The 23,357-nt window shown below is 40.9% G+C and overlaps 1 protein-coding gene and 1 long non-coding RNA gene across 2 annotated transcripts in view; one reads left to right on the plus strand and one right to left on the minus strand.

Moving 5' to 3' along the window:
- Nucleotides 1-422: 422 nt before the first annotated feature.
- ACSL6 (acyl-CoA synthetase long chain family member 6) overlaps nucleotides 423-23,357 on the minus strand; it is a 32,210-nt gene continuing 9,275 nt past the window's right edge. Inside the window, exons 9-20 of the mRNA XM_069029089.1 lie at nucleotides 20,351-20,424; nucleotides 17,119-17,196; nucleotides 14,560-14,694; nucleotides 13,325-13,459; nucleotides 11,386-11,481; nucleotides 10,491-10,563; nucleotides 10,002-10,090; nucleotides 9,331-9,447; nucleotides 8,933-9,076; nucleotides 8,122-8,223; nucleotides 7,092-7,163; nucleotides 423-5,023 (exon numbers count right to left, since the gene is read on the minus strand). Of these exons, the coding sequence (XP_068885190.1) occupies nucleotides 4,883-5,023; nucleotides 7,092-7,163; nucleotides 8,122-8,223; nucleotides 8,933-9,076; nucleotides 9,331-9,447; nucleotides 10,002-10,090; nucleotides 10,491-10,563; nucleotides 11,386-11,481; nucleotides 13,325-13,459; nucleotides 14,560-14,694; nucleotides 17,119-17,196; nucleotides 20,351-20,424 (1,256 nt within the window). The 3' untranslated portion in view covers nucleotides 423-4,882. The remainder of the gene's footprint in view (nucleotides 5,024-7,091; nucleotides 7,164-8,121; nucleotides 8,224-8,932; nucleotides 9,077-9,330; nucleotides 9,448-10,001; nucleotides 10,091-10,490; nucleotides 10,564-11,385; nucleotides 11,482-13,324; nucleotides 13,460-14,559; nucleotides 14,695-17,118; nucleotides 17,197-20,350; nucleotides 20,425-23,357) is intronic.
- LOC138118226 (uncharacterized) lies at nucleotides 13,660-14,667 on the plus strand. The gene is made up of 3 exons (XR_011155045.1): nucleotides 13,660-13,792; nucleotides 14,419-14,496; nucleotides 14,584-14,667. It is a non-coding gene; the product is annotated as an uncharacterized lncRNA (long non-coding RNA).

The raw sequence follows: 23,357 nt of genomic DNA on the forward strand, positions 1-23,357 counted from the left end.
CCGGCCTGGAACACTCGCAGGGGGCACCGCCCTCACAGGGCAAAAAGTCGTGTGTGAAAATGGAGTAAGTAAATCGTTTGTGTGATACTCCCTGTACTGGTCAGACCCCGTGTTTCAACTTAAGTTTGTAGAGAGGAGGAATCTCGTTGCTTGAAAAAATACAGCGTATTAAATCGTTGAATGATTTGGGTTGAAGGGACCCCAGAGATAATCCTGTTCCAACCCCCTGCCACGGGCAGGGACTCCTTCCTCTACACCAGGTTTTTCCAAGCCCCACCCAACCTGGCCTTGGACACTTCCAGGCGTTTCTGGATTTCCAAGTTAAGGGAGATACAAGTGCACACAAAAAAACAGAATAGAGCCTGAATGCTTTAAAACTTTATTGGTTTAGACACAGTCTGAAAAAATACTATGCATTCCCAACTGTCAATTCATATTAAACAAGCATAAACATTTGGTTATATTATTACTGATTTAAAATCTTAAAAAATGAAACCATTATAGAAAGACTGCTCCATCTTCCTAGAACTTTGCAACAATTTGTTTTCATAGGAGATTGCTAAAATCAGTCTCACGTTCCAATACTCCTTTGGTTGTTACTTTATTTTACATAATTTATTATTTTTATTTATTATGTTTAGTTTAGGCACACATTCCAAATGACTTCATACTGATGGTGGACGAAGTACTGGAGGAAAAACAGATTTTATAAAAGAGCTTTTATTGTATGTCAGTCCATGAGAAAATCTTATGAGCAGTCTTGAGAAAGGTGGGAATTTAGTTCTTTACAAAAGTTTCCATAGATGACTCTTTCATATACATGCTAATATGACAAAACTGAAAAATCTTTAATAACAGTTAAGATTTTTTTTTTACACATATATGTTAAATTTTACCCCCTTCCCTTTCAGTTCAAAATACAATAGGCAACACTTACCAAAACGCCTCATTTGTTGGCTGCTTGTACTTTGCTAAAATACATAACAAAAAGCTGAAATGAAGGGCTTAAAGAGACTCCAGGTGCCTCAGAAAACATTTTTCTTTGGAGGAATTCAAGGGATCTAAAACTTCTTCACTTCTGGGCTACAGGCATCCAGATTTCTTCTCTGAAAAGCTTCATTGTTTCATAGGAGCAAAGCTGGTATAGATACCACCAAATGTGCAAAATACTGAAGAACATCAATTACAAGAAGAAACAATGATTTAATTGTGAATTTTTTTCCCCCCAGAGAAAACCAAAGTGAACTAAAGATACAAAAAGTATGCCAATAGAATTGCCTCTAAATAATATGCTTTTCCAGTTTTTCTCTAAGGCATCAAGAGGTCTTTAAGTAACCTATTACCATGCAAAAATAGTATATTCTTTCCCAGTTTACATTCATCTTGTAGCATTTATTTACATATAGATCAGCAGTTTGTGCTTTTAACACATGTAAAACTAAAAAAAAAAAGTCTAAGTTAGGTGTTTTTTTTAGATATTTAAGTCAGATTATTTTGTTACACACAAGGATTTTATATTCATGGCAAAAATGAGACTGGACTTTACTGTTGGTGATAGATACTGACTAACAGTTAGGACAGATTGCAAAATGCTACTTTATCAATAAAAATTCACCATCTCTGTCTCACCTGATGTGCATCAAGCATTTTAACCTGCAAATGTGCCTTTCACAACAGAATTACTCCATGTATTTCCCGCCCACATGGGGTTAAAGACTCTGGTCTAGTTTCTGCTCACACTTTGTGCATTTTGGCAGAACATATTTTTCTCTGTGCAATATATCAAGCAAAGAACATACAAAATATATAACTAAGCAAGAATCTCTTCCTGGAAAATGTATTTTAGTCTGGTTTTTTATATATAAGACAGTCTTCCAGTGATTCCATAGGCATAGCACCAGGCCCAGGAAGCACCTCCCATGTTTAACATGTCCAAGAATGCAGTATTGCGACAGCAAAACTGACTGCAAAAAGAGTCTCCACTCTTTAAGATGAATAGTAGAAACTAATTTTGTAATTAGTTATCTTAGAGTAAAAAAAAAAACAAAAAAACAAAAAGCAACCTAAAACCAAACAACTGGTTATTGGACAGCCCTGGGGATTTTTCCTTGGTGGTCACAAGAAGTGTTTCAGTTTAAGAAAGCTCAGTACAAAATAAATATTCCCAGAATTTGAAGAGAAGCAGGATTGAGCCTATCTCATGCCTTATGCATGTCTCTTTTTCAGGTGTTAATCTCTTACAACATCATTATGATTATATTGAGAGAGTGACCTGCAGAGAAAAATCTGATTATACCAGTATAAAAGAGAGCTTTTAGTTTATTTATATAATTTTTCACAAGTTCTGAAAGCATTCACACTTTTGGTGTGACAACAATTTCTCTCAGCTTTTGCATCATCCAAGTGTGGCCAAGTCTGCATTTTTTCTTTCTTATTCTTTTGGTGTTCATATATTTGGCTCTAGTGCATCTGACATTTTGCATCACATACCAAAAGAAGAATAATAGATATATTATTCAGCACCATATATGTAAAAATAACAGCCATCTAAGCTGTAAATAAACTCATATTGGGATATTCTATACTTATACAGAGTTTAGTTGTCTCAAAAAGCCTGAAATCATCTTAGGAGAAAAATAAATTAAATTCAAATGGCAAAAAAAAATCAGTGAAAAATAGCTTTTCTCTACTTACCTAGATGACTAGGGTTTGGGTTTTTTTTTATTTTGAAACTCTCGCATTAAAATAGGAAATTATACTGAATTTAATTCTCCATTGCTTCGAAGGTTGTATATGTAATGACTGTCTTTTGGCTGATACAAAAAAGGATATGAACTACACTCCACTGAGATGAAAATCCTTTATGACTTGACCTAAAGAGCCAGATTTTATGCAATAATCCCTATCCTATAGATGTGGTGCACATGAATTCCCCAGGGATGTTGTTGCAGCGTACATTGGTGAAAAATGAATGTATGATCCCATCAGATCTCAGATATTTCTTTACTTGCTTTGGACTGGTATGAGTCATTGCACTGGAATCAAATGAGGAATCAGGCACATAAAGGGATTCAGACAAACGCACAGTTGATAAATCAAACTGCCACATTCTTTGAGTCATTATGTTACTGATACAGTTTCCTATGTATCATTTTAATTCTGAAATCACTGCAATAAATCAGTCTTCGTATAATACTAACTCATTAATTCTATTTATTTAATTTGGAAGCATGCAATGGAACTTCAGAGAGAAAATACTGCTTAGATTAAAAATTTAAACTTTTAGCTTCAAAAGTCTACAGTGGATTCTACTATAAGAGAGAAAATAAGTGTGCTTCCACTGTCCTAGCAAAGATCTAGCAGGCACAGCTCCATGCTAGTATGCACTGGTGCAACAAACATCAGTTAGTATAATACACACAGATATTTAGGACCCTGTTTAGCAGAAAGAAACCACCAACAGTCCAAGTATTCAAGCAACTTGACATGAGAGTTTTCTCTGCCTCGTACCATGCTTTGTACCAAAAGAGAGTTCTAGAGTCTGTTCATACTCCTTGTGAGACTTATCCCCTTTCTGATGACCACAGAAATCTAAGGTTTCATCCAGACAACTTGCTGTTTATTCCAGAGAGGCCACTTGAAGTGATGCCAGTGGGATTTGATGCTTCCAGATGTCTGAACATAGCAGGCCTTTCTGCCACCACATCCACTGTTCTGCCATACACTGACACCTTGCACAGCAACAGCTAACACAGCCTTTAGCCCACCCCTGTGGGTCTTTCGGGGCAGTATTCCTTCCCCTTCCATGGCCAGACAAAGGATGCCCTCCACTGCTGCACCTCAGGCTGGCATTTTCCCAAACCCTTTCATTTTGCTAAGCCCCATCCAGAATCATAGCTTAATTCCTTGTGCTCCATTTCTTTAGCGCTGTTTCTGAATTGGAGTTAGTCCAGCTGGACTATGCAGTATTAGCAGCATGTAAAGTAATAAATTAGGGATTGGGAGCATAAGGATTATTGTGAACTCCCACCTAAAGCCACCACAGAGCCAGCGATGCTTTTGCAACCTTCTCAGTTTGAGCAGTTCAGATCTCCATGACTGCACTGGACTGAAGGAGCCCTAATGCAGAATCAGCATACCATGGATAAACTGTGTTTGGATGAAAAAGAAATAGAGGGAATTCTATGCTACCGCTTCCTACCCTGTTCTTGTAATTTCAAGGTAACATTAATCCACTAGATGTAATATACTAGTAAGTCTATTAAGTACAAATAGTGGGAGATTCCTTCCTATTTCTATTCTGGTTGTTAGGTCATCAATGATTAAATCAAATCAATGCCATTTATGTCCTGAAAAATATAAAAACTATCACTTATTATATAAACCAATATCCAGCTTGAAGTTCCAAATCAGAGAAAATAGACTTTTACTTTCACCATTAATCACTGATTATTTGAGGTAGACCACATTATTGAATTATCCACTATTTTAGTTTCTAATATATTAGGTTATATACAATCAAATATCAACAGACATACCTAAAATTTTCCCTATTTTAATTAGAAATGTTTGTAATTTTAATAAGATATGCTTCCATAATTTACTTGGTCATAGATTGAAATTTCTGCGTATTTTGTGGCAATTTAGCGTAATTGGTAGTAGTGCCCTACTGTGTGCCTAGAGTAAAAAAGAAATTGTATCACACCTGATGGCAAGAAGAAGGGAAAAAATGCTTAGTGATGAAATCCTAGAAAAATGAAAGGCTCAAATGTAAGATTCAGATGCTTATCCATTTCAGCAGTGTCGTTCTGGCTCTGTACTTTTTGAGTATTATTCTAATATTGCTATGAAGTCCATCACTCAGGAGATTCTTCCCATTATTTCAGATGGAGATGCTTGAATATAGCTCTTCTATTTGTTTTTTGAAGTAATCTCTCAGTTCTGGTCTCTTAGCCTTTAATGTTGGTGTCAACAAACCGTTTTGCACCGAGAACATATCAGAGTGAATATAAATGGCTTTGACCTAAAATAAAAGACGGATATATTTATAGCAAAGGTTACAGGCATCACCCTCAGTAAGCATTAACTTTTTATGCCAGCCTTGCTGTGCTTCCCTCTGGTGGTGCCTCAAGTCCAGGGCACTCTTCTGCTGAGTCCCCAGGATTTCCCTCCCCTGCCCGCAGAAGGGAGCTCTCCAACAGAATGAGCACATAAACCTCTTTTCTGTATGAAACCAAGGCCAGAGCACAGCAAGGCAGCGCACAAGGGACAGCGTGATACCATCACTGCAGTTTCACACAGCTGAAAGGCAGTGGGGGTGAGGGCAAGTGTGGGGAGTTGTGCTAGGCAACTTCACCTTAACCGCACTGCAAAAGTAAACAGCACTGATTCAATCTTGCAAAATTATTGTGAAGCTTTGCAGGCACAAAGCATGTACACGATGATCATCTTTGTGGAAGAATTTTAGCTAATTAAAGTGACACAAATCTTTTAGACTGTGCAAATGGCATTTCAAAAGGCTGTCCTTGTTCGAAGCAGTGGCTCTGAGCACAGCAGGGAGCCTGGCAGCACAGATGGGAGCAAGCTTTTCCTTCCCATGCTGGTGTGGGAGAAAGCAGAAAACTGCTGCGTGACTGGTCAGAGTCCACCGATTTAAGACAAAATTCCCAAGCCATCTGCTGCTTTTGTGATTCCCCAAGCCTGACTGCTTTGCAGTTTGTTCAGCTGGGAGTTCCAGGAATATAGGCTGAAAATCCATTTTCTATTCCTTTAGATATGTGATTCATCTTTCTCTGCAAGCATCATGGTCCAGGTCCACCCCCCATGACATCCTTTATAAATTAGTGTTCGTGCTATTAATGCTCCCCCATTTGCTGCACTGGCTTTCAGAGCCTGGAAGCTAATGGTTATAGAAGCCAGACTTGTCATTCCCAAGACAGAGATCCAAGCTGCAGAAAAGGATGAGGATGATAAAGAGTATCCCCATAAACAGGGGATCCCATCCCATGGTAACATTAGCCACAGTATCTGGCTCAAAGTTTGGTTTTAAGATTACATATTGCAACAGAGATAAGTTTTGAAGCCCTTTAGTTTTGAAAACTGTATAATGTAATTTTTATTCTATTGTATTGTTATTTTATTCTAATTTTTAGAAAGATGACAAGGCTTTCCTCACTACTTTATACTTTATTAATTGAGAACTGCTGGTAGAATCGATTACTTGAGGATATTTCATACTGTGAAGACCATGGCAGAGGCAAACAAGACTTAGTAGCACAGAAGATTATGTGCATTAAAAACTATGCTTTACATTGAATTATTTTAAAATAAATTTATTTTTGTTATCATTCCATTTGCATAGGCAACCGAGAAGTTAAGATTAATAGGGTTATGTTTAATGATGCTTCTGCTCCACTCCGATATGGTGAATTACTCATTAGAATTATCACCCAGAAACAGTCTAAACAAAAGCAAAATTATGCTAATTATATGTAATGAATAAGATGTTCATTTTTTTTAACAGAAACAAGCATTCGACATTTTAAAATGGGGAGGATAATTTTTCTGTGTTTTTAATGCTATGTAATCTATGGTTGATTACACATCTCTCCTTCTGAAGTGTTTGTAGCTCTATTGCAGAAATATTTACACAAGCGCCAGGAAAGAATTAGTGCCCAGACTGAAAATAAAGAAACCAGCAGCATTTCGAGGTCAGGTATAAGCACAGTAATTAGTGACCCAATTTCTAACAGAGCTTTCAGTGTCAGAAAAGTCAGACTCCTACAGATGTTTATCTTGACCTCTGCTTGTCAATCTGGAGAGTGTCCATGTCCCCAGTTTAGATTTTGACCTCTGCACCCAAAACTTTCACTAAATTTAATTCAAATTTCAAGCATGGGTGGGAAGCAGAATCACAGCAAATACATTTTTCCAAAGGAATAAATACAACTTGCCAGCAATAAAGCTCTTTCCAAAAACATCATGTACAGCTGCAACAAAGATTTGTAGTAACATAATATATGCTGACAAATCCCTCTTCTATACGGACAAATTGCCTGTCTGACCACACTGAATGATGTGTTTAATTTTACCTGCTCAAAGGAGTGAAGTCCACTCTCCTTCCCTAACCGTACCATGTCTTCCATTATTGCTTGCTGCAGTTCCTGCATTAAAACACAGAAATTCCTCATGAGCTACCACAGTCAACCTTACATGCAATTAATTCTCACTGTTCACCAAAAAACATGTTTCTGAGTAAAGTTCAAGTACCTTAATAATAGTTAATATGTAATTAGCAAAATTCTATTAAAGTGTATAAACATTAAACTTGAGTGTGGTGATGTTAAGTCTCCCCTTGGTATGAAAAGTAAGGTTCTGTTTTCAAACCAGCTATGTGACCTAGCTGTTAAATTTACAATCCTTCAGCCATCTGCCAGACTTCAATGCAGAATTATTGCTCACAGACACCAGTGGGATGGTTCAGTGGCATCAGTATTCACTGATGAGATCCAACGCAGTTCCTCAGTATTAGAGAGCATGTTTTTAAGGCTGGGGTCCTTTTCATAGAATCATAGAATGTCCTGAGCTGGAAGGGACCCACAAGGATCATGAAATCCAACTCCCAACCCTGCACAGAACAGTCCCAAGAGTCATACCATGTGCCCTAGAGTGTTGTCCAAATGCTCCTTGAGCTCTGTCAGACTTGGCACTGTGAGCAGTCCCCTTGGGAGCCTGTTCCAGTGCCCAACCACCCTCTCTGGGAAAAACCTTTTCCTAACATCCAACCTAAACCTCCTCTGACACAACTTTAGGTCCTTCCCTCTGGTCCTGCTGCTGATCACCACAGAGAAGACCAGTGATGTCTTATTTAAGAAATCTAAGCAAACACAACCTCTCCTCCTGCTGTACTGTTCTCTGCAAGACAGACTCTTGGCCCCCCACACTAGAGCTGGCAGAGGTCTGTACCACCAGTCAACACACATCACTGGATCCAGGTCAACCCTGCTGAATGTTCAGTGAGGAAGTAATTCTTGTCACTGAGATCATCATTCCTAGACACAGTATTGTGCACACATACTGCTACCACCAAAAAAAAAAAAAGTCTCTACTGCAGATACAAACCTTATTTTTACAGAGTTCTGCATATGTTCCTTCAAACCCTCTTTTCTTTGCCCAACCTGGCATAACTTCGGAATCAGGCACCACAATTCCCACCAGGAAGGCCTGTAGGTAAAGGAGAAGGAGAGTTGCAGGTGAAAGCTGAACCACATTCCAGGCTCTACATTGAAGTGAATACACAAGTCAGCTGCATTTCTGCATGTTTACCCCTTCTTGTTTAATTATATCAATAATTTGCTAACATATCATCATGAAGTACATTCTGATGTCTGTGCCTTTTTCTCAGATAAACGGTTGTCTGTGACTGTGCATTTACCAGCAGGTTTAATATCCTCGTTTGGGTTTGTGTTTTCTTGGACATTAATAACTCACATGGCCCTGCATGCCCCAGGCAAACTCTCATGCCAAGGGAAGGCTCATGCTTGTGAGCCTTGAATGCAGAGGATGAATTGCCATGGTTTCAGAAGCTGTAGGTGTGTGTATAAATGTGCAAATTAACAAAACAAGATGTCAGAATGGGCAGGCAGTATTGGGGGGCAGCAATGGCTTTGCCTTTGCTTGGCTTACCACAGGCATGGTGGCAAAGGACAGCACTGGAAACCCAAAGAGTGACACCACAGCCAACTTAAAGGCTTCATCTTTGGCCACAGCATTCTTTAAGCTGCTCAGGGTCCTGCCTGGCTGGCGGCCAACTCCAAAGCAGGAGGGAGGCAATGTGGCGTGATCCACTCACATTTTCCCTCTATTCATGCCCAGCTCTCTGTCTTCTAACTACAAAGAGTAAAGTAAGATTTTCTGAAAACTGGGTTTGTACCTGCAGGCTGTCTCCATGGACATAGATTTGAGCAACAGGGTCACTACGGATGTAGATATTCTCTATCTTCTCCGGTGCAATATATTCTCCCTGAGCAAGTTTAAATATATGCTTTTTCCGATCAATAATTTTAAGGGTCCCATTCTGTTAGGAGAAAGAAATGAGAATTCCCAGAGAAGTTATTTAACCACAGAAACTCAGCAAGCAGTCTGTCTTTAACAGAACTTTCACTTGCCTGTTGTGCTTTCAAATGCTTCACTGACATATCGAGCTTATTCTGCCAAATATAAACTTAATCCTGTATACAGACAGACCTGCTTGGAAACCTAAGTTCAGTCCTCTAAAATTTACATGGGATAATACAATTGCCATAAGAACTCTGTGTGTCCAGTACGCACAGGTAACCATTTTCCAATGTCTCCTGTGTGAAGCCAGCCCTCCTGGTCCAGTGCCTCAGCTGTCCTCTCTTCATCTTTCAAGTAACCTTTGAATACATTGGGTCCTTTCACACAGATCTGCAAAACAGCCAGGGGTGATGATGAATTATTTTCTTATTCTGCTATAAATACAAGTTAAGTAGTAACTCACAAAATTTGAAATATTTTAATGACTGTGCTCCATGAAACTAAAATAGATTGGGTTATTAAACTATCTATGGATTTTTTTCAAGCTAATGGAAATATGAAGTAGGATTTGCAAAACTGATTTGCTTGAAGTTGATTTGCATTCCATTTGCAGTTAAAAATAACAAAGTTATTTCAATAAGTTTAATTTTTAGGTAGTATAGAAATGACAGCAATGTAGAAATCACAGCAATTCAGCTCTTCTTAGCTGAACTAATTAATTCAGTCTTAGCAGTTCAAGGAATCAGGCTGGAAGTACTGCCACAGCTCCTTTTTCATTAATTCTTTGCTGCTCTACTGTTAAACTGCCATTTCCCTTTCCTGATTGCACTATGTAACACATCAGCAACCATGCACCCTACAAAGGTAAAATGCTTCTATAATTATATAACTACTTCATACAGTGTTACCTAGTGAGAATTTGATACAAAAATGTGATTTGCTACCTCTCCTTCTCCTTTGGAAGCAAAATAATTCAGTTCTTCCACATCCTTCAATCTGATTAAGTTACAGGGCAAAGGGGCTCCTACATGACCTGGAAATCAAAGTTATCAAGTCACTGGTCATCTCTCCTATAAACAATAATTAGCATTTTATCATTAGTTACTTGCATAGTTGTAGATAGACTGGATGTTCTTGCAGGAGCTGTGTCTATAGAAATAATTTCCTTAATTAAGGTTTTGCACTACTGAAACTAAATACCAACACCTCTTCTTCGGATATAAAACCTATTTTGAAATAGCATAGAGTGGTTTGAGTTGGAAGGGACCGTTAAAGCTCATCTCATTCCAACCCCCTGCCATGGGCAGGAACACCTTCCACTAGATCAGGTTTCTCCAAGCACCATCCAACCTGCCCTTGATGTTACAGTCCAGAATTTCCTAAAGGAATGTGCATTTCTTTTATTTCTTCAAATGGTGGAAGAAAATCATTACCTGAGGTCCAGTCACCTGGAGTTGTAAAGGTGCATCCAGCTGTGCATTCTGTTTGGCCATAGCCTTCATAAACCTGACAAAGAGACAGGTATCTTTAAAAGATCATAAAAGATTTCGCTATTAAAAACTGAAATCCCAAGCATTGCCCTCTGTTGCACAGTCCTGTGAGCCTGCAGCTGCAATGTGTGGGTGCCCATTTGCCACGGGGACACTGTCTCTGGCTTCTACTGTGTATAAAATTCCATTTACATGTCTAGGAAAGACCATGGCTGTATAACGTTGAGAATAGGGAGAAGATGAGTTGAGCATTTAGCCTTTGAGTCAAGACATATGCTACACTATGAGAGGAACTTATTAGTGGGAAAAAAGGGTATTTTTGTGGGACATTTTGAAAATCTACCCTTTTTATTTTTTCCCTGACTAATTTTAGGCTCTCAAATGAGACGTTTTAGTTCCCTTTGGATTCCTAATCACAGAGAAATAACGCAGTGGACATCTTAAGTGGGTTAGGCTGACATCTGAAGATTAGCTCTCTCCACTTATATATAGAATAAAGCTTGTGTAATGAAGTACCCAGCACTTTCACAAACGCATTTAATTGCACATACTCAGTTTGGTGCTGAGAGGTGGGTGGGATGAGCCTATGGGGTTTTTTTGGGAGATGCCCAGAATGAAAACATCGCTTGCCTGTTACTGCCATCCCAGGACTGTTCCCACCCCACTGAGCTCTGGGTGTACCAGGACTCTGTGGCTGCCCTAAGGCCTACTGTTGGATCCATCCTAGTACAGCTGTCCTAAATGCAGTTCTGAGGGTCTAACCCATCTCCTTTCTTAAATACCAGGTATTCCCTTGCTAGCAGTGGATGAGCATCCCTGAACAGTCACACAAACCCACCTGGCATCCGAGGGCCGCGCGGAGGAAGCCCAGGACAGTCGGGGACGCTGGGGCAGCACCTGTCACTATCATGCGGACACACCCCCCGAGACTTGCCTGTTTGGTGGCAGGAGGAAACAAAAGAAAGCATCAGAAACTACTACAGATGGCAAAACCATGAGCATTGCTTACAAAGAATTTGCACAAAATGCTCTCTCTAGGATGTGCAGGATTTCCTGCCCAATGGGGCAAGGGGTTGGAATTAGATGATCTTCAAGGACTCTTCAAACCCAAACCATTCTGTGGTTCTGTGATGTGGCCATGAATGGAAATACGAACTAGCTCTGAAGCTTTCCTGAGGGATAAAACTCCATTCAGTGTACAGAGACCAGAGTGCCCACATCCCTGGCAGGACAAGCTGCTCAGCCTCAGCTCCTGTGACTTCTCTGCCTGGGCAGGCTGCAGACCTGGCTCTGGGAACTGCTGGGAAAAACAGACTCTTCCCCTGTCCAGTTTTCTTTGCTTATTTACACCTCGTTGGTTTTAATGAATTGCCTCCCAAGCCCTCTAAAATAATGTTGTCCCTTTTCTAAGGCAGATGACCTTCAAATATTTCTGGAGAGTATTACATCAATTCCTGTGCCCCATTTTACTTCTTTCTCCTCCCCCTTCATTTCCTTTTCTTTATTCTAAAAGTAAAAAAGAAAACCCAGCACAAAAGCAAACAACTGCTGACTAAGTCTGCCCGTCTCGCCAACCCTTGCATCAATATGCAGCCTGGCTCGCTCCCGGCTGGGTGAACTCTGCTATCTTTGCACACTGAGGACAACTAATCCACAGACCACAAGTACAGTCAGTTTCTTTAGTTAAAAATAAAGTGGCACGTCTCCAGATAAGTCATCCAATTAAAAAAATGAAGTAATCAGAGCCTCCTGGAGTAGTACAGAGCCCAAAAAAACTGGTTTAAAGCCAATTTAATCTCTTTTTTACTGAGATGTGTGGCAAACAGGAGGGCATTCTGATTTCTTTTCTCATGGTTGGTGAACCATGATTCATGTGCGCATTTTTCTTTACAGCCTTATTCTTCTTTCCCTAGGAGGAAAAGCAGGTTTGAATATGCCCAACTGAAACCCAACCCTAAATCCACTCCTATCTGCTGGGATTTTGCAGAAAACTTTGGAGCAGCATCTCTTTGATCAGTGACTCCTCTTTTCATGACCACCTTCCTGAATTCCATCCCTGGAGTAGGTTTGGTACAATCCTTTCCTCCCCCACAGGGGCACAGTTCCTATCTGAGAGCTGCAAAAAATTTTTGGCATTCTTCCATAAATTAGTGATTTCTTGGTGCTGCTGAGGAAGTATGTCACAAATGTCATCTTAGCCTGCCTTGTATTTCACCATTTCCCTCTGAAAAGTTATCCTGAGAGAATTGAAATTTTGACATTATGCATGGTGTTTAAAAATAAAAAAATATAAAAATAATAAATATAAAAATAAATATTTATTTATAAAAAAAAAAAATGGCAAAACTTCACGCTGCAACAAACTGTGCTCGGTTCCCTTTTTCTATTCCATTTTCCAGTCTGTTTTTCACTAGTGAGAAGTGATTGCCCCCAGTTCATCATCAGGTAAGTGGACCACACTAACTTTAAGAAATCATAGAATCATAGAATTGTTAGGGCTGGAAAAGACCTCTAAGATCATCAAGCCCAACCATCAACCCAGCATCAGCATCATCTTCGCCACTAAACCATGTCCTCAAGTGCTACATCTACACCTTTTTTTAACACTTTCAGAGGTGGTAACTCCATCACTGCCTTGGGCAGCCAGTTCCAATGCTTGACAACCCTATCCATGAAGGAATTTTTCCTACCGTCTGAAACTCCCTTGTCAGAAAACCAGTCATTGCTAGAAGAAACAAGAGTTCTTTGACTTCAGACTCACTTCTTAAATCACTTACCTGTATTTTATTAAAGAAAAGTTTATCCCACAAACTGTCATTTCTAATGATGCCGTTTCGAACTTCGGCCTTTTTCCGTCTTGCAGCAAATTCCAGGATCCAGCGCTTGAGGGAGGTGTCAGCCTGGCTGAAGATCTGTGGGAGCACAGGATGGCAGATGAGGTGTCACACAGGAGAGAGAGAACATCAACACCTGTTCTCCCTATGACACCCACCCAGCCAGGTGGGTGCAGTTACATTTGCAGCACAGGTAAACAAGGCTACACTGGGGTTTATTAGTGGGGGAAAAAGGAATGGTGTGTTTTGCTCCATTCCCTATTGTACATGTGGTTCCTTTGGGGGGAAAAGAGAGGATGGTGGTGCAGGCTTCAACTAGATTGACAGGGCTGCTCTTACTATATAGTTTCTGCGACAGGGTTCAGTGAAGTTCATGCAACCTGAGCAACAGGGAATGAGCAACATGAACAGGTATAAGTGGTGGCTGATGTGGTGATGGGGGCTGCATTTACCTGAGCTTAATCAGGCACTAGCACAAACTCCACCTCAGCAAACAAGAAACCCCCAGTGCCTGTCTCTCTAATGAAGCACAGAAGCCCTGACCTTGGGAAAAAATTAAATCAGTAGCTTGTGCTTAAGCTTGTCTTTAGCAGATAAGTCTTCTGAGGAATAAATATTCCCAGCTGGTCAAACAGATTTAACATGATGACCAGATGTGCCTGTCTTAAATACCTTGCAATATCTTTACCTTAGTTTTAAAGATTTCTAAATCCAAAAGCCACTGTCACATTTACACTGCCTAAATCCTCAAACACATTTTGAAATTACTGATTTTCAGCTGTTGTTGCCACTAGAATGAGAGATTCAAGTTTCAAACCTGGTTGAAGGGCACAAAAGGTCCTTGTTCAGTCAGGTTTGACTGATGTTTCTGTGATGAAAAAATCCCATATCTTTAGAAATGTCACTGGTAAGCTTAGTGAGAACAGGGTAGGAGGCTAATACAGAGAGATTTCATATTCACACATGATAGCTGTGTATGGAGTCTGTGTAAGTCATAATACAGACTTACATGCTGGGGAGGTGTATTGATTACACAGGGTGAGAATGTGTCTGCAGCAAGGCAGAAGTAGTGTAATCTGCTTGAGAAATCTCCATGACTAAGGGAATTCTTCCACGTGAGTACTAAAGGGACATAAACTCCATTGTTCCAAAAAGAGTAAAATCAAAATTGAACTCACCTTGTCATACATTCTGTTCAACAGCCGAGGCACAACAGGGAAGATGGTTGGCCGCAGTGCCTTCATATCATCAGACAGGAGGCGAATATCTCCTTGGAAGAAGCCAATTCGCCCTCCATGGCAGTATACGACAGACTGATGGGGAGAAAGAGGAACACATGTAACCCCTTTGCTTTCAATTCCCACAGCAAAGCATCCCTCGCAAGCGCAGAAGCACCTTTACTGAATTTCTACTCTCTAAAAAGGCAAAAATGGGACTTTGGAAATACATATAGAAGTAACAATAAATTTTGCACTGAATAGAAATATCCAGATAGTTCTGGGCACTTTTCAGTACTGGCAATTCAGCATCCACCAAATTTGCCACTTGTTCTGGAAGAACAAGGAATCAAAGTTTTTGGAAGGGATTTCCCTTCATCCTCTGCATATGGGGATGGAGAAGTCCCAGTTATGGTCAGAGTCTGGATCAGAACTCTCCTAAAGCCCAGCCCTCCCTTAGTAGCTCACAGCATGAGTACCTATCGTCAATACAGAAATGCAAAGTAAGAAACATCATAAAACACAGAGCAGCAACCGATTTTTAGATGTTAATACTTTAGTTTTGTTTAAATACAACAATATAAACTACGTTAGCAATACAGTGCCTGATCCTGTATCCCAGAAATAGAAGCCCACATCATAAAAAGTTCTTGACTTGTATGAAAACTACAAATCTAGAAGTCTTGTACTTGAAAAGAAAGCAGGATGTTTTAATCAGATCAGAATGGAGCTCGATATGCAGAATGGGGCAGGGGGGCTGCTGGCCATGAGCCAACTGTCAGCTGGTTACTGGTAACCAGTAACCCTGCCAAGGACCCATCACAGACTGGGTCAATGAAGAACATTTGGAGACCAGCACTTCTTCCATGGTTTTACAGTGCATGGAGGAAAAAGCATCCTCAGCAAGCGCCTGTGATGCCAGAGCTGAGCCCAGCCTTCCTGAGTAGACTGAAAACTTCAGCTCCCTTTTGTGGGCTTGTCTTCCCTAGATAACTAAATAAATTGAAAATTCCTTAAGAGACACCCAGGTCTTTTTGTGCTGCTCCTAAAAATCTGCAGTACAAACCAGATTGCTCTCACTACTCTGTCAGGCAGTTAGAGACTGTCTCCATCAGCTGAAATCACAGGAATTTTACACGTGATGTGGGTTTAATGAAAATCACACTGCTGAATCTGTGCTTTACACTGCACATGAATTAAAAAAAAAAAAGAAAATGTAACCAGTGTGCTCATTGGGAATTGAAAATAACAACTAGAAGTTTCTATCTTGAAAGAATGTATCTGTATAATTTTAACTGTAAATTCCAGGAATAAATCATATTGGCTAAAACTAGAGACACTGATGCAATGCTTGCTGTTCAGAATGCTTTTGAAAATGACTTTTTAGCCCTTTTGAAAAAATCTTCATATTAATAAGCTGTTTCAGATGGGAGAATAAACCTGGACATCCTTTGGAGGTTGTCCCTTTCAGTACAGCAACATCCTGTGAAATGAAAGCATTTTCAGTTTCTGATTTCTTTCTGCCCCCCCATCACATGAATTTTGAATAATTATATCCTTGTTAGCCTGAGCAGTGCTGGCACACTGACTAACTTGCCTTGCAAGTGGAGAAAGGCTGTGCTGTAATTCTCCAAATCTTTCATGGGCTTTCACTTCCAATTTGTGAGGTTTATGACAGGGAAAAAATATTTTACTTCTGGCACAGATGTTACCAAGAAGTAGGAAGTTTATATTCAGATGCTTGTCTGACTCAAAAAGTATGCTTTCAGCCTGAAACAGGCCTCCCTGAGAAAGTGCAGAGCTGCAACTGGATCCAGATACAATCTTCATGTACTGGATCAATTTTAAGTTTGCAGCTTCTCAGGCCAGGCCTAACTCACCAATTGCAGCACAAATCATCACCCTTTTTTTTTTTTTCCAAAAGAGACATGGAGTCAGTTCTGTGGGCTAGCAAGAGCTAGTGCTTGGTTCTGCCACAATTCCAAGAGGACACAGCTCCAGTGAATGCCCACTGTGTGCTGCCCTGCCAGGAGGATGACGTGTCTTACACCATGATCTCAGTTTCCTCTTTTTCAGTGTCTGCCAAGTTGGGGTTTTTTTGCAATCATGTTATTTATGCAATAAAATTATTTTAGCTGATGTAGAAAACGGCATGAAATTACCTTGACTTACATGACACTTCATCCTAGAGTGCTTTGAAAAGCTGTCCCAAAATTGCTCAGGTAGCAGTAACCATGAGCTGAATGAGCAATGAGTTTGGCTCATTGCTGAAGGGCTGTTTTTCAATCCCTGAGCCAAGTGTAAGCTGGAGAACTTGGGAAACTCTCCTGGCATTGCTCTGGACTCACAGCCATGTCACTGAGACCATGGCTCTGGTGTTATGCACATGGCACTTCTGGAGTACAAGCTTTTTTAGTGCTACAAGATATCACTGGTTATTTAGTATTTTATTCATTTTATTTTGTTGTTGTTGTTGTTGGCGTGGAAAAAAGCTGATTTCCACTGACACCACGACCTTACCTGTACCATTCTCTCAAACATGTGTGCTAAAGGCAAATAGGAAATGTGTACATCCTCACAAGTAGGAGACCACTGACTCTGGAAGAAAACACAAGGAGCCCCACGAGGCCTCGTCAGTTCAGGTAGGTTTCTTACCTGTATAACTCTTTCAAACATGTGAGCCAGAGGCAGGAAGGAGATGAGCACATCGTCCTGTCTCGGAAAGATCACTTTCTGCAGGTGAAGGGCATGGGAGACAGAAAGGAAAGAAACACTGACAGGAAGACAACAAGAAAGTCATAAAACAATAAAAAGAAAAATGGCACCAGAGGAGCAAAAGGGTAAAGATTGTCAAGAGAGGAGGGAGCGGTGGACACAAGGAAGCGTTAAAGCCACAGCATCATGGAGCTCAGTTAGCAGGAGGAGTAAAAAGCACAGAGATGTACACACAGGGCAATGGAGAGGGCTCTTCTTGGCAGAAGGCAGATTGTATCCATGCAGCTCACGCTGGGAATGGAGACTCACCCTAACGGAGAATCCAATTTTTATTCACTGCTTTCTACCAGGAGGTGCCGAGACCCTGATCTGTGCTCTCAGCTGTGTGCAGACAGCAGGATCCTGGTGCTAACCTGCAGGAGCCCCCAGGATCCCTGTGCTAACCTGCAGGAGCCTCCTGGACACCAGCAGGGCTCTGCAGGAGCAGCTTCCCACATTGCATAGAGCCCATTCAAGAATCACAGTGTTACTAGAGTCAAAGTTAGTGATTTTTTCCTTTTTCTTTGGTTAATCATTGATTTGAATCAGGCTGTGTTGGAAAAACAAATTATTTCATCTTAGGCTTCAGAAACTAATTACTTCTGTTAGTGTTTCTCACCATTTTAAGGGATTAAAATGTGATTTTAAGGGCATTATGACTGTCCCACAGACAGGGAAAAGAGAAGGTTGGACAAATTATTTTAAAAAAAGTGGCCAAAGTCTTGAGTTTGCCAAGTTTTTAACTCTCTCTTGAAGGCTGGAATAAACAAAGGCCCCAAGAGCCTTATTTAACCCATTCTCCAAAAGAAGATAACCTTTCTACCTGCATTTCCTAGGGTACAGCTTGCTGTAATATTATGGATTAGAAAAACTGAAGGTTGACTACCCAATAATCAATAATCAAGGCCAGTGGTTAGTGGAAAATGGGTATAAAAATCCAGCAGCTCACAGTATTAACAGTTTGTACCCACTTGCATCTCCACTGCTCAGAAGGAATCAATAGCCCATGACCTGGGATACAGTGGAGGCAGACACAGGAGTTCATCCCTCAGGGGATATTTTATTGAAGTTAAATCTGGGCTGGTCAGATTTGGGCATGGCCTCCCAACCATCACCTACCAAAGTCAAACATCATTGACCATGTGGGTGTTCTCAGCATCCCATTTCATATTATTGTGTCTGTCAGTCTGAATGAAGCCATTAGGGCCTGCAGATCTATTTATACATTATTTCAATTTGGCTTCATTTTCTGCTAGCACAGTAATGTAAAACCTTTAACATCAATCAGTATTTTTAATACTGCTGTAAGGGCCCAGACAAAATAATTTGGTTTTAAATCAGACCAAAATTATGACATTGAATAGCATTTCACAGTTGGCACAGTTGTCCAGTTAAATGTAAAAATACAAACAGCTTCTTGGTATTTGAGAACAACCTTATAATAAAGCTCTGGACTCACTTCAAAATATGTTCAATTTGTAAAAATCACTGAACTAAGTAAAACTACCACAAGAACTCGTAAACAGCAAACCTATAGAACTTCCCATTTTATTTCTGTAATTTAGACTACGTTCAAGCGTTTCGTACTTTGCTCTATTTCATTACTGTAGTCAGACATTACCCAAATCTTGTGGATCAGTTACAGGCATTTACCATCTGCCAGCAATACTCTGGTGACTGGAGATAGCGAATTTACAGTCACACCAGACTTGGGTCTCAATCTGATACCTTTGAGATTAATCAGAGTCCCACTGCCATCAGCAAACACTAAATCCATTTTTATGGGCCAGTCCTGGAAGATCCCAAGTTCCCTCAGCTCTAAATTAGTGCACTTCCAAAATAAATGTTCCTGCCCTTTGAAGCTCAGGCCTCTCCATGCCTCAGCTTTCATTTGTGCCTCTTGCTGCCACTGAAGCCATGGAGAGCTTCTCTCCCATGCTGAGAAGCCCGAGGGCTCACTGCAGCATTGATGTTTCATTCTGCACACTGTGGAGGCACAATCCTGCAAACACTGGAACATGTGAGTTCAGTGGGATTTCTTACATCACATGTCTGAGTTTCTTTACACCAGTGGTCCAGAAATCCCAGAAAGTTCAAGGATTAAAATGTAATAAGACTGCAGTAATTTCATCATCAAAATAAGACCAGTAAGGGGTATGAGGTAACCAATTGTCCATCCCATGTGCATGTAACTACTTCATAGAATTGCCTGTTCCCTACCAGAAATTAGATTATTTATATTTGTTCTATATAAGCTGTATAAAATCCTTACTATGACATGGTAAACTGATTCTGCTTCCTATATTGTTTCTAAACATGAGTTTACATGTTGTATGAAACATATTATAAAGGCACTTGGCCAGCACTATGCTCTATTAGAAATATGTATAACAAAAACTGAGATATACTGGAATATCAATGAAATTAACCATTAACCATTCTTGTAAAAAAACATGTTCTTATATATATAAATATATATATAAAACATAGAATAAATAAATAATATATAGTCTTATTTATATGTAATAAAATTATATGTAATAATATGTAATAAATGATACTAAAGAAATACATTCTTATATATATATTTATACATACATACATACTTTGTATGCAGAGAGGTTTCAAGTATATGGCGACATTTTTGGGCACAATGGGACACAAAGAGCACAAGAGCTCCTCTTCAAGTACCAGTTGCAACTGTACAGGGCTTGTGTGCTCTCCTAATTCTTCAAAACGAGTTAATTGATTTACAGGAGTCAGCATTGCCTCTCAGAAGCCCACTGTACCCTACAGAGCCTGGGAGCTAGGGCTGGAAAGAGGATTTAATGCCCTCCAGTACTGTAGATTCAGCCTTGCTCCACTCCCAAGGATTTGGCCCTCTGAGCAGGAAAAATGTCATCTTTTATCTGCAAGAGCATACTTCCAGCCTGGGGAGGGCCACAGCTTAACCCACACACTCTGCACATGGCAATTTTTTCTAGCTCAAGATATTCACCTCTGTCACTTTCAAAAAGCCTGAAAAATCTGCCACCACGTTTCCATGGGTCAGCATAGCACCTTTGGGATTTCCTGAAAGGAAACAGAGAGGGAATATAAAAGATAAGCCAGAAGATAACTTTCAAAAACTTAACAAAAAAAAACAAAACAAGAAACGGTTAAAATATTATGTTCACTTCTTCAGTTTTAAAACGTATGTAATTTTCACCATCATTTCTGTGCACTAATATGCACCAAAACCACTTACTGCAATACTCAAAACTTAATAAAATGATACTGCAAACAGAAATATTTTTCTTGGAGACTCTGGAAAACAGGTTCCAGCAGAAATAGCCCAACTGCAATTTCTGAGAGTGCTCAGATTAAGCCACTCAATGAGCCCAGCCATCAGACTTGAGTGGCTGTTCCAGCCTCTCCTGGGAGGATTTATTTCATCCAGATTTTGACCGAGAATGATTTTGAACACCAAGAAACACCATTTAAAAGGCTGTTAAACTCTTACTTAGCTAATACTCTGGATAACAGGAGAAATGCAGAGAGCAGACCCTTTCAGACTGCAATTAAGGGAAGTCATGAATAGTGTCAGCAGCAGAGGTGTCTTGAAGACAGCCCTAAACCCATTACGGAGCCAGCAAAGCCCCTGTTGTGTTCCAGAGCTGGGCACTGCCCCTGCAGCGTTTCATCCACCACCAGCAGGCACCTCAGCACCATCAATATTCACCTTTTTACGCTCCTTTCTCAGCTGACCATGGTACACCACTTGCATTTCCTATCTGTTTGGACACCAAACCACAGGGTTTGTTAAACAGCAAATACACAGGCCGGAACCTCCATGTTCACAAAACAGTGGCACAGAGGGCTCTGCACATAGTCCTGTCACAGCACTGTCTCTTTTCATCACCCTCCAAGGCTTTACTTTTGAAAAGAAGGTGTAGCTCAGCTCAAATATAATTACAGGGCCAGCCTCTTTCTCTCCAATATGTTTTTAAGCAGATTGTTTTAATTTGATCACACCACTGCCACGTAGTTTCTGCTGCTCCGTGTGGAGGCAGATCAGAGGAGCTTTACCTGCAGGTGCCCTGTGTGTCCCCAGCACAGTGGGCACAAGCAGCCTGGCAAAGGTCCCGCAGTTAATGTAACATATTGGTAAATCAGCCAGAATTTCATTCAGCCTTCCTCAGATTAGGAAGAAACTGTGGTGCTTTGTGAGTATGTTTCAGCACAGGAAAATATGTTTTATCCTCTCATTTCAGAGCAGTTTGAGGGCTTTGTTGCTGGCAGCCCTCCATTGTGGGCATGGGCATACTCAGCACTGAACCCTGTGCCCTGCTAGCACCATCAACATCACTCTTACTCAACCTCCCAAATAATTAAACGCAGGCACAAACAGCAGTAGCAATTGTTGCATACATTTATTGCAATAGAGCAGGATATTTTTAACACAATTGTAGTGGGTTAAACCTGAGTTGATGGGCAGTCTTTTAGACTAATGACGCTTCTCACAATGTACAACGCACAGAAAGGCGGGAAGTGCCCTTGGTCCAAACTCGCCTGCCGGAAGGTGGGGGTGGATCTCCGAGCCTCTGGGCCCCACCGGGCCGGGCCGAGCCGAGCCGAGCCGAGCCGAGGCCCCTACCCACCTCCTCTTTTCCCAACGCAGCACAGACCCTGGGCCGCTGGGGGGGAACTATCCCAGAGCCGCAGGCAGCTAAAACCAGCCATGGACTGCCACACAGCTAAACCCTCCGGCGCGCCTTCTTGGGACTGGCGGCTCTCCTTTCCCTCTCCCCTCCTCTCCTCGCGGAGCCAGCAGAGCCTCCCTCCTGCAGCCAGCACACCTCGTGCTGAACTGAAGAAGACACCACGCAGCCACCATGGAGCGAGGCTTTCTCCACCGTAAAGCCTGAACAAGAACACTCTTCAAGGTGGTGGCTTCAGAGACAGAGAGAAGGAGAAAGTGAGTCCTGTGGGACAGAGCTGGAAATGGCGACGGGAGGAAAGAGGGCGGTGCTGCGTTTTTCACGCGTAGCTTAAAATACTTCTTGCATGCCATGGTAAGAAACTAATATCACAAGCTGTTTGTCTCTTTAATCCATTTGAAGTACATGGGGGGATGAAAAAGTCACACGTGGCCCGTGAAAATTGTGAAGAGTGCCTATGCCAGGCTATATAGAAGCATTGAGAGGCTTTTTTAGAGACTTGTGGCGAAGAAAGCCCTTGTGTTCAGGTCAAAATAACTCATCCTTAAAAAGATTAATAACCCCATGTGATAGCCTATGTTTGGCAGTGTGAAGGACCTGTGAGATTTTCATGGGAGAGATGTTTTACACCGCAGCAGATTGTTTATTTCCGGGCAGGTCTGCTGTTGGTGGCAGTTTGGGAACCATGTGCAGCTGAAGAAAACCCTTTTTTCCTTAAGCATATGAAAGAGACTTAGCAAGAACTGCAACACTGACTAAAATCCCATGTTCTGTTACCCTTTGTGTGAGTTGGGTAAAAGGAGGGAGTGCTGGAAAGGGGGAGGGGGTTTGCTTTAATTTCTTGTTATTTCTCTTTACTTTTAATTCTATTAGTAATAAAACTCTTTCTTTGTACTGCAACTGTTTAATTTTTCTGCCTGCTTTGCTTCCTCCTAATGCTTATGTCACAGAAGGAACATAAGTAAGTAATAGATATTCTGAACCATACACTACACTCAATTGGTGTTTCTGCCTGATTTACAAACTGAACCCTCTACAACAATATATTATACTGAAAGTCCCTATTTGCTGTTCCAAGTGCCCTGAGTAATTCAGTCCCAAACACTTGCAGATGAACATGGTGCACAGGAGGCTGGTTTGGTCTCGTCCTCATCCGAAGCTCAGGGGTGAAGCTGACAGCTTTGCCAGCCACAGCCGCGCCCATCCTAACATGTTGAACCGGCAGGCTCACAGGTGCCAAATTAGCCTGGCAGGTTATTTTCACAGCTGGGTGCACACATGGATCCAGGCTTCAAGAAAAGTCCA

Source organism: Aphelocoma coerulescens, chromosome 13 (genome assembly GCF_041296385.1).
Source record: "Aphelocoma coerulescens isolate FSJ_1873_10779 chromosome 13, UR_Acoe_1.0, whole genome shotgun sequence".
NCBI classification, from domain to species: domain Eukaryota; kingdom Metazoa; phylum Chordata; class Aves; order Passeriformes; family Corvidae; genus Aphelocoma; species Aphelocoma coerulescens.